This window comes from Hemitrygon akajei, chromosome 29, assembly GCF_048418815.1.
Source record: "Hemitrygon akajei chromosome 29, sHemAka1.3, whole genome shotgun sequence".
In the NCBI taxonomy this organism is placed as follows: domain Eukaryota; kingdom Metazoa; phylum Chordata; class Chondrichthyes; order Myliobatiformes; family Dasyatidae; genus Hemitrygon; species Hemitrygon akajei.
In genome coordinates this window covers 34,949,300-34,959,931 of record NC_133152.1, presented here as the reverse complement: position 1 = coordinate 34,959,931, position 10,632 = coordinate 34,949,300, and the positions used below count along the sequence as shown (strand labels likewise).

At 39.6% G+C, this 10,632-nt stretch overlaps 1 protein-coding gene across 1 annotated transcript in view; it reads left to right on the top strand.

The window, feature by feature from the left end:
* The first annotated feature begins 240 nt into the window (after positions 1-240).
* The window catches only part of skia (v-ski avian sarcoma viral oncogene homolog a), a 39,482-nt gene continuing 29,090 nt past the window's right edge, over positions 241-10,632 (top strand). Inside the window, exon 1 of the mRNA XM_073032537.1 lies at positions 241-1,650. Coding sequence (XP_072888638.1) covers positions 742-1,650 — 909 coding nt within the window. The 5' untranslated portion in view covers positions 241-741. The remainder of the gene's footprint in view (positions 1,651-10,632) is intronic.

Below are 10,632 nucleotides of genomic sequence, written 5' to 3'. Positions count from 1 at the left end.
ATTAATTATCCGTGAAAACAACTTTGCTTGATCACGTTATATTATTCGGATTGCTTAAAACAAAAAAAAATCTCCCGCTCACGTTGTGTTGCTGCAAGCTGGTTATCTATAAAACACAGAACAGCGTGTTGTGTGAAAAAAAAAGCTAGTGATGACTAATCCTGAGAATAAATGACATCGAGTGAACTTTGGAAAAAAAAACTCCTCCCTTCTGCCTTGTAGATTTGAACGGCAATGATCTGTGAAACCAGTTACTGTGTGTTTGTAGGCTGCTGTTGGAATCGGTGGGCAGCGTGCTGGTTCCTGGAAGAGCCCTGGGGGAGTCAGACGCATTGTTGGCTGTGATTCAATGCCTGACCTAGACGCCGACAAACAGAGGGGAGAAGGCAGTCTGAGCTGCAAGGTCGTATTGTGTGGATGTGCTGGGTCTTCACGCTTGCGGAGCGCAGGGGAAAAAAGGGGGAAAAAAGGGAAACAAAGTACTGACTTTAAAAGAAAACTGGGGACTGGATTTCGGGAGGACTCGCTTGTTGGAAATCTTTTTGAAAGAGCACACGGTTGTGGATATGTTTGAAGGCAAGAGTGCTGCAGAAGCACAGCACGCCTGAGAGACTGGATTTCATGAGCGACTTTAATTTTGTCTGTGCCGGTGGGGCAAAGTTGGGCGCCGCGGCTTTTTAAAGAAGGGTTTGTCGGATTTTTTTTGGTGCAAAACGGGTGTGCTTTTGGGGGTCCGGAATCATGGAGACTCTGCCACGGTCTAGTTTTCAGCCTCACCCAGGGCTCCAGCAAACCTTGAAGCAGTTTCATCTCAGCAGTATGAGTTCGCTCGGGGGACCGGCAGCTTTCTCTGCCCGGTGGGCTCAGGAGATGATGTATAAAAAGGAGACGGGGAAAGAGACCGATCAGATCATCCACTTGCCCATCCAGCCCCCTCCTGTCATGCCGGGGCCCCTCTTCATCCCCTCGGACCGATCAACGGAGAGGTGCGAGACCATTCTGGAGGGTGAGACTATCTCTTGCTTCGTAGTTGGCGGGGAGAAGAGGCTGTGCCTGCCTCAGATCCTGAACTCCGTCCTTAGAGATTTTTCTCTCCAGCAGATCAATTCGGTGTGCGATGAATTACATATTTACTGCTCTCGATGCACGGCGGACCAGCTGGAGATCCTGAAAGTCATGGGAATCCTGCCCTTCTCTGCTCCATCCTGTGGCTTGATCACCAAGACAGACGCAGAGCGGCTTTGCAATGCCTTGCTCTACGGGGGAACCTACCCTCCTCATTGCAAAAAAGAATTCTCCAGCACCATTGAGTTGGAGATCACGGAGAAAAGCTTCAAAGTGTACCACGAGTGTTTTGGGAAGTGCAAGGGACTCTTTGTGCCGGAGTTGTACGGCAACCCCCATGCTGCGTGCATCCAGTGCATGGACTGCAGGCTCATGTACCCTCCTCACAAATTTGTCGTGCACTCGCACAAATCATTGGAAAACAGAACCTGCCACTGGGGTTTCGATTCGGCCAACTGGAGAGCCTACGTTCTTTTGAGTCAGGATTACACAGGAAAAGAGGAGAAAACTCGATTTGAACAGTTGCTGGATGAAATAAAAGAAAAATTTGACTACAGCAATAAATACAAAAGAAAAGCGCCCAGGGTAAGCATTACTTCTAACTTCCAGACGCATCCCCCTACTGCAGATCGTAATAGTTGACAATTTTCCACCGTAGTGTAAAGACAAGCTGTAGTGTTAAAGGTGTAATGAAAATCTTTCATCGCAAGTCTTCTTCAAACGCAGTGCGGGTCACAACATAATTCCTTTCAATCTTTATGGGGAAAAAAGTTAGACTTCTCGGTTTCGCAAGCAGCGAAACTGGACACACTTTTGTTGAGTATGCTGGTTCAGTGAGACAGTTTCTTGTATATTTAACATTATCATCCATTCAATTCGAAATCGCAATACTTTTCCCTTCGTCTAGTAGGGGCATTTAAAATCATGAATGATATCTTTAAATACTCGAAGGTGTGTATTTTAATCACTTCCCATTATAGATAATGACGTGCTAAGTTGAGACATTAAGTTGACTGCGGGCTGCTCAATATGCAAGTTTCAGAGCCGGGCGAGTGTTTCCCTCCTCACTAATATGTGGGAGTGGTTTTGTGCGATGTGTATAAGAGAGCGCTGACGGTTCACTACGGGCATGTCCTGTTCGGGGTAAACGCTTTATCCAATCCACATTTACCCAGTAGACACCGAGGAGGTTTCATACCGACAGGGCTATTTATAAAGCGAATTGGGAACCTGCCCAAACTGATCCGTGTTCCGTGTGAATACGATTCGTTCATGTTTCAACTAGAAAACGCAGATGCATTTGTGCTGTAATCTGTCGGGTGGGGAGGGGAGAGGCAGTTAATTCCAGCTAATTGAAACTTTGAAACTTGCCGATCCAGATTTTCCCACTCGAAGTCTTAAAGTTAGTGTTTAAAAAAAGAGCGCAGTGCAGAACTGAGTTATTTAATTTTGGTTGATTCCCCGACGCTGCGATTCATTGCTGGAGCTGGTGTTGTTTATAGTTGGCGAAAGGTTACGGCCGTGAACCCAGAGCCGCCTCTCCGCTGAATGGAAGTGGACTGTTCATTTGCATCAATTGTTATGAATTAAATAAAAGCGGCAGAAGCGGGCATACTTGGGACATTGTTTGACGAGTGCACTGCTTGACTTTCAATGGGCTTAATTTATTTCCTCGCGCCTTTCGGGGGGTTTTGCCACCCTGAAGACTGCGCATATGACACGGGCAATTACAGAGCCTCTGGGGAAACTGAAAACCAGCAGCTGAGGCAAAGAATGCGTGGGTCGTGTTGTTCATCACTTTTGGAGAGAGGGAAAATAACACTGTTTCCGAAAGGGGAGAGTTAACTTTTGTAAAATGAATCGCAACGTTTCTTCTGCGTGTGAAGGCAGATGCTGTACTCTTTCGTAAGGGGCAGAAATGTGTTTTTAAAAAAAATCCAACGTAGTTTATTTACTTGGAAAGTTAGATACTAAGCCTATGCATTACTATTAAAAATGCAAATGACCCCAGACGAAAGGGGAAATATGCATCTTCCCTTCACTTGGCATGAATTTCAACTTTGCATCTAGTTTCAAAGGGCAGGGACGTCCTCAGGTTTGTCGATTAGTCATGCAGATAATTGTGTGAAGTAATCAATTACACCTTTTCTTGACTCTTCATGTCCTTCCTACACACTCTTGCAATTTCATTATCCTCGTGTGTAATCATGGATTTATGATGTAGTAATCAAAGCTGAATCACATCAGCTTTACATTGCTATATAAGGTGCCCAGCCAGAAATTGTGGGAAAATCACATGTGATAAAGGCAGGAAGTTGTGGCTGATTTTCCTGTGTATTGTGAAAGGGGGAACTTAAAGTGTTCAGGAGTGTTGCAAAACCTGGTGCTCAGACATTGTTAATATACTTGAACCTTGCTCAAGTTATAACTTGCACCAGCTTAAAAACTCCCAACTCCAACTCAGTCCAGGTGGAACTGAGCAGGGCACTGTGAGGTTGGTGGCAGTGTGTGGGAGCACTCCAGAGGTGATGAGATTGATGAAGGGGCAGGACCTGCTCCTCAATGGGGAGGTGTCTGACGTTTGCTGTTTGGCATCAACAAGGTAGCAGGCAGTCTGCCTGAATCCTGACAGAGTTTCTTCACAAGAAACATTGCCTGTTTTTTCCCCTTCATAGATGCTGTCTGATTTGCTGGGTTTTCTCCAATATATTGTGTATTATGTTGCTCAAGGTTTCCAGCACCTGCAGGAACTCTGGTCTTTATCGATTGGGGTAGATGTCTGCTGAAGTTAGTTTCTCTCCGTATTTGTGAATGTTGATGTTGGGAATACCAGACCTTTCCTCTTAAGATTTTTTTCTCTCTCTGGTACCTATTTAAGGCAGATTCTGAATTTCTGAACTGTGTATCAACAACAATATCTCACACTTTCCAGTGTGAAAGGCAAAATTCCACAAAAAAAAGGGCTGCCAGTGCTAGAAATCTGAAATAAAAACAGAAAGTGCCAGGGGAAAAAAATCACGAGGACAGACGGCATCTGCTGAAGGGTCCTGACTTGATACATGGATTGTTTCAGTTTCCACAGATGCTGCCTGACTTGCTGAGTATTCCCCGCATTTTCTGCCCGTAGGACAAAATTCCAAGGGGTTCTGGTACCCTCGACTCCGAACAATTGATGTGTGCAAGAAAGTGCACCCCTGTGGTAAAGGAGAATAAAAGCTAAACATTTTTACATATCAATTTTTGGTAACCATAGGCATTTTAAATGTTTATGCTACAGGATTAAGGTGAGGAAGCTAAAGGTGAATTTCAAGCACCGGGGACTGCCCACTCCTTCTCTCCTGTCTGTCTGTCTGTCTTACCAAGTCTTGAATGTCTGGTTACAAGAACCTGTTTCATTGAGCCATAATATTTGTGTTGTTCCAGATTTGTTTCATTTGAGCTAGGGTTAGTGTGACACATGGGAATTAATACCAACTCACGGTTACACTTAGATTCTAACACATTCAAAATGCTGGAGGAACTCAGCAGGTTAGGCAGCATCTATGGAAAAGAAGGAATAAAAGAATTTTATACTTGCATACAGTTGACATTTGTCTACCTTCTGGACTCCCAACACCAGATGCATCTAGTGAAATTATTTTTTACATTAGTGATTTTGGTCCTTTACACTCCTTTTTTTAGAGATGTGCTGAGAATTTTGGTAGAGTCCTGTTTTTCAGCATAAGCCAAATTGGTGAGAAATTCACCAGTTTTGGGGGTTACCCAGTGAATTGAACAATTCTTCCTATAAAATGTCCATGGGGAGAATGGTTGTCATGGTGATGGGAAGTTTTCTTTCACATAACATGTGGCACATGGGGGTCTTTTAGTCACATGACTGTTCAGGCCTCTGCGTGGAACCCAGCAATGGCTTGAGGGAACCATGCTGTTTTTAACCCATTTCACATTCGTTACCTCAGTGAATAGATTTGAAAGTCTTGAGTATTTGTTTTATAAGTTTTGAAGCTTCTTTAGATATGTTAAGGATAGTAAATGCATTTATAACCAAAAATACCAGGCAAAATGCCTTGTCGTATTTTGCATTGGATATCATTGAATTAAAGCATGCAATTTCCGTTTGATTTTGTGGTATCGCATGTCAAAAGCTTGTGAATTACGCGAATGAGCTTAAGTTACTGTTAGGGCAGTTACAGTAAAGTGTGCTTGGCACAACACTTTACAGTACACAGGTGACCTGGGTTCAATTCCCATCCCCCAATGCTGCCTGTAAGGAGTTTGCATGTTCTCCCCTTGACCGCCTGGGTTTCCTCCCATAGTCCAAAGGCATACCGATCGGTAGGTTAATAGGTTCATTATAAATTGTCCCGTGATTAGGCTAGGATTAAATGGGGGGGGGGGGGAGAATTTAAGGGCCTATTCCGTGCCCTATCCTAAATATATTACAAAAAAATGAGTTTTTTTTTATTTTTTTAAAAACTTTTTTTATTGTGTTTTCAAATAGTTATAAAAAATGAGTTTGATGGCCTCTTTAGATCTTAATGATTGAAGAGACTCATGAAGTCAAAGCAACTCTTGTTTGTCTGTAGTTTTGCCTCTAACCACAAGAACATTATTAAATATTTAGATATAATTCAATTTGATGTCACAGTTGGAAGATCTTTTCATATTGTAGCTTGTGACTTCACAAAGTTTGAGTCTTCTGGAGTGGCTTAGAGAACTCGATGAACCAACATTTAATTTATCAGTTAGTCTTATTTGAAGGTGGGGAACTTTGTTAATATATATATAAAGAATACACATCGTATAAACCATTTTCAAGCACTTTTTAATTCTTAATGCAAGCTTTTTTACACGGATTCACCTGACCATATCAATGAACATTAGCACTCTTTCAACACTTAACATGCTGCTTCTCTTTAGGAAAATCCAGTCCATCCTATCAACCATCCCCCCCATCCCCATCCTTGGAACTCTTGACATTTGAAAAGTTGTTCCACAAGTCTTCCCCTTGTTTCAAAAGTTCTTTTTCATTGTTTATCCCAGTTATGGCACAGGCTGTTTCACAGGAGTGAAATTTTAGTAAAAGATTTTATTCTTCTGGGTATTAAAACATTTACTCCTTCCTCGACTGATTTTTTAGTACTCTAAAATATTGTTCAATTTAATATGTATTTTCAAAGACAACTCATATCTTTTAAACTAGCATCCAGTTCAGAGTACTTTTGCAAGTTTAGTGTTGAGCAACATAATAGAAAAGATTAGTTTTAAAAATATTACTTTTTTTTCACTTAAAATGATCTAAAGTATTCTTGATTTTTGAATTTGCATCCAATCATAGCTGAAATTTATTTGTATGCATTGCTCTAAATATTTAGTATATTGATGTGTCTATAAAGAATTTTTGATTGTTGGGAAGCTTCAATGATATGTAAATTAAGTCAATTATATGTAGGGTTTTAATTAGCAGCTAGGTTCATGTGTGAAGTACATCAGATTAATTATGTGGCACATCTGCTGATAATTTACTACTTTTCTGCAGACCCATCAAAACTGTGAAATTTGCATCCTTAGGTAGTTTGACAAGAAAGAGCAGAATTTGCCAACAAATAAATTGTGTAGTGCCCCTGTCTATGTTATGTTTGAAATTGTTTTGACTTTATAACAGGCTAAATGAATTGCTTCATTAAATTGAATGTTGCTTAATTTTAGTAGTAATTTTTTTGTGCAGTTTACCTTGCACGTTGATGTGGATTTATTTTTCCCTTTCTGGCTAATCTATGTCCTTAATGTATATTTCTCATACATGATAATTAGATGACTGGAGTAGAATTGATGGTATCCAGTCATTAAAGTAAATCATTTCTGACCTTTCTAAGTGACGAAGTTGCTATTTTAGCTTTTCTATATATTGATTAAGTAAGGCTAGTTCTTTTTGCCTTGCCTGAATGTGTGTATGTTGCAGGGGTGATAGGAACAAATTTAATCGGCCCCTGGGAAATAACTGTTTTTGCACAGGGGGAAGGGATTTGGGATGGACTTGTTGGCCACTGATTGGGCACACAACATATTGGTCCAAGGGAATAAATTAAACTAAGATGTGCAAAAGGCGAGCCCAGATTATTTTGGAAAATACTTTTTTCTCTTTTAAGGTCAGCAGCAGGTATTTGTCCAACAGTAAGATACTTTTGAAGTGCTGGATATGACAGTGGGATATGAATATGTGAACTTTAATCTCTTGAAGTAGAGTCATTGATAGTGACAGCCTCAAGGGAATTTGAAGATTTGATAGAGTGGACATTATGCATTACATTGTTAACTTGTCAGAAGTCTTTCAGAATCATATTGCTATATGTCATTCCTGGGAGCTCATTATAATTCACTATTTTGATGACAAGATCATGTTTTTTTAATATACTCAATGTGAACATGCTATCGTGAGATCAGCCAGCAAATGCAGAATTTGCTTAAAATGTACAAGCTTGTATCAGTTTAATTTTGGATTGCGTTGATGACCTTATGAGTGTTGTTCACTGACTCCTGTCTGGGGAAACACTGAGTACTCAAGTAGTCACATTTCCCATTCTTTATTGTAAATCTGCTGGAGTTAAAGCATTGTTACATGGAAGTATGTGAAGAGTAGGAGTTTCAGGTTGTATACTGTATACATTCCTCTGATATTAAATTGATCCATTTCATATTAAATCAGAAGAGGCCTGGCCACAAATAATGGTCATTTAGGTGGTATCAGAGGAACCCTGTTTGTAGAACTCTGCCCTATCCATCTAAAGAGGAAATACTTGGCTGTTGGTGCTCTAGAATTTAAATATATAAATTGGAAATTGTACTTTTTCAGTCCCAAGAACCTGGGCAAGAATTCATTAATTTATTCATTTATTCAGTTCATTTATGCATTAAATTTATTCATGTCATTCAATTGATGGTTAAATCCAAATAATTTTGATATGGCAGTTGAATAGATTCTTTATACAAGAAGGTTGCAGATGTGACCTTTAATGTACATATTATTCTAAAGATTCACCTGTAATTTTTGCCAGTGGTGGTCACTGTTCTTGAATGAAAACCTCAGTGGTTTTCAGTGAGTAAGATATTTGCCCCCTCCCACAATCACCTGATGACATTATGAGCCACTCCTTTAAAGAAGTAAAGGAGACCCAGAAGTTGGGGCTTGTCCCAGGGATTCTTTAGAGCCTCTACACAGGCCTACTGCTGGGGCAGGTGTTGTACCAAGTATATTTTAATAAACTTGTACTTTTTTCTGAACTTCCTAAATCAGTTACCCCAATACTATAAAAGGCTCAAAGCCCCCCCCTCCCCCCCCCCCCTCGTTAAACTGTGGCTCCTCCTGAGGGGTTATTTTCCTAACCAGATTGGAGAAAAAGATGCAGGAAATGATTAAATTGAGCTGACATTTCTCTGTCAAACTTCATTAAGTAGTTTTCTTTGTTGTCTCTCACAAAAAGTGTTGAGCATTTCTATTTAGACATTTAAAGAAATAGCAATGATGTTTTGGGAAGGCTAACTTAAATTTGTTTGGATTTTTGTGTATTGATGGAACCAGGAAATTGTTTTTTATCAGATATAGTGGTTGAGATTTTGTTGAAAACTGATTCTGTTGGTGTGATTGGGGTATGACCTTTACATTATTTTGGGAGGTTTGGGATGGCTATTGATTTAATTTTTTTTTCCTTGTGCCACTTGCCAATACTTATCCCCAGAGGAAATACAGTAATTCAGAGGATGGTGTTTTCTAAAGAGATTCAGAAGGGTAGTCTCCAAATGCAACTTAATTTCATGCATATTGTGTAGATTAGTGTGAGCTGGCTGTTTTAAAAAAAAAGTGCAACATTTCTGGTGTGATATCATTATTTAGCAATCATATTTGCAGTCTATTTTATTAAAGGGAAAGAGGGGTGTGGGCTTAGTGCATGGAAGTGTTGCTGAGAATAAAGATAATCTTTAATACTATTGAATGAAGGAGCAGTCAGAAGGGCCGAATGGCCTCCAGCCGCTTCTCATGTTAAGTTTGCTATGGCAATGGCAAACAAATTTTGAATTTTTTAAAAAAGTGAAATATTCTATCATATAAATTCTGAAAGTCGATAATGATTTTTTGCTCTTCTACTTAATTTTATAACGTATAACACAGTTCTGTTAAATAAAAGTGTGAACTTAACGATTCAGGAACAGTTTCTTCTGCTCGGCCATCCAATTTCTGAATGGACATTGAAACCATAACACTACCTCACTACTTTTTTAAGAGTCTTATTTAATTTAACTGTTTAATATATATAAACTTACTGTAATTCAGTTTTTTTCTCTATATTTATCATATATTGCATTGTACTGCTGCCACAAAGTTAACAAATTTCACGACATATGCCGGTAATAGTAAGCCTGATTCTGAAGTCAATGGACTTGTGCATGGTATCCATACTATATTCATTTCTTTATCCAAGATTATAGCTGCGATCGCGCGGGAAACATTGTGTATATGTGGCTGCAACCCTGTTTTTATGACTTTGCACTCTTAACAGACTGTAGTTAAGAGATTGATTTGAATGAGCAGGGGTATAGTGTCTGCCAGGAACAGTATTATAAACCCTAGTCAGTAGCCTGTCTGTCTCGCTTGGGGAAGATACTCAATAAACTTATAAATCATATGTTATTTTATGGCAGTAGTTGGTAAAATTCTCTTAACTGCAGCAGCTTGCTGACAGTACGTTCCTGACATTCTGTCAGGGGTTTTGCTGTTTCAGCTGCTGTGGCCTTTGTGCAGTGATGTCAGTTTTGATTCCCATGTCTTCCCAGGGCCACTGACATATGACCCTGAGATACAGTTCCTCCACCCCTAAGGTGCCTCGACAATCCCAGATGGTAGTGTGCTGGGGTGGGGAAATGGGGCAGGGGATCATAAACTTCACAGAAGAAATACTGCGATTATGTGCTAGCTCCCGCATAAAAGAGCCATTTAAAAAAATAAAATTTTATTCACTTCTATTTCAAGGCATTGATTGTTGGATGTTTACATTGTGGTAATGATTTCCATCATTATAACTTATTATCACAGAATTAATTGTTGTGGCCATTATTTTACTCTGTCATTTTAAAAAGGCATTTTTGCATTAATTTATTTATTACCGTGTTTGGCAAAATAACATAGACTGCAAGTTAAATATGGATGAAGATGTTTGAGCTCATCCTTTTAGTTCATCTTGCAAGACACCAGAATCTAGGGCTTCCTCTTTTATTCACACTGTTAGTGTGAAAAATTTCCTGATCTTTGTCCTTTGTGCATCATTACTAGCTTGAACCTGTTTTCCTTTGGCTTTCTCTAACATCATTCTTTTTCCCATGACTTTTATTATCTTACAACCCTCCCTAAGGTCACAACATTAAATTCTTTTAATGTTGTACTTGAATTTGCTTTTCTGAATACCTCTTCACGTCGACAAATTGTGAGAGCCATTCTTCACAACGTGTACGAAGGAAGATTATAAAATAGTTGTTATCTTCAGATTTGTATTTTACTTTGCTTCCTTCACAATA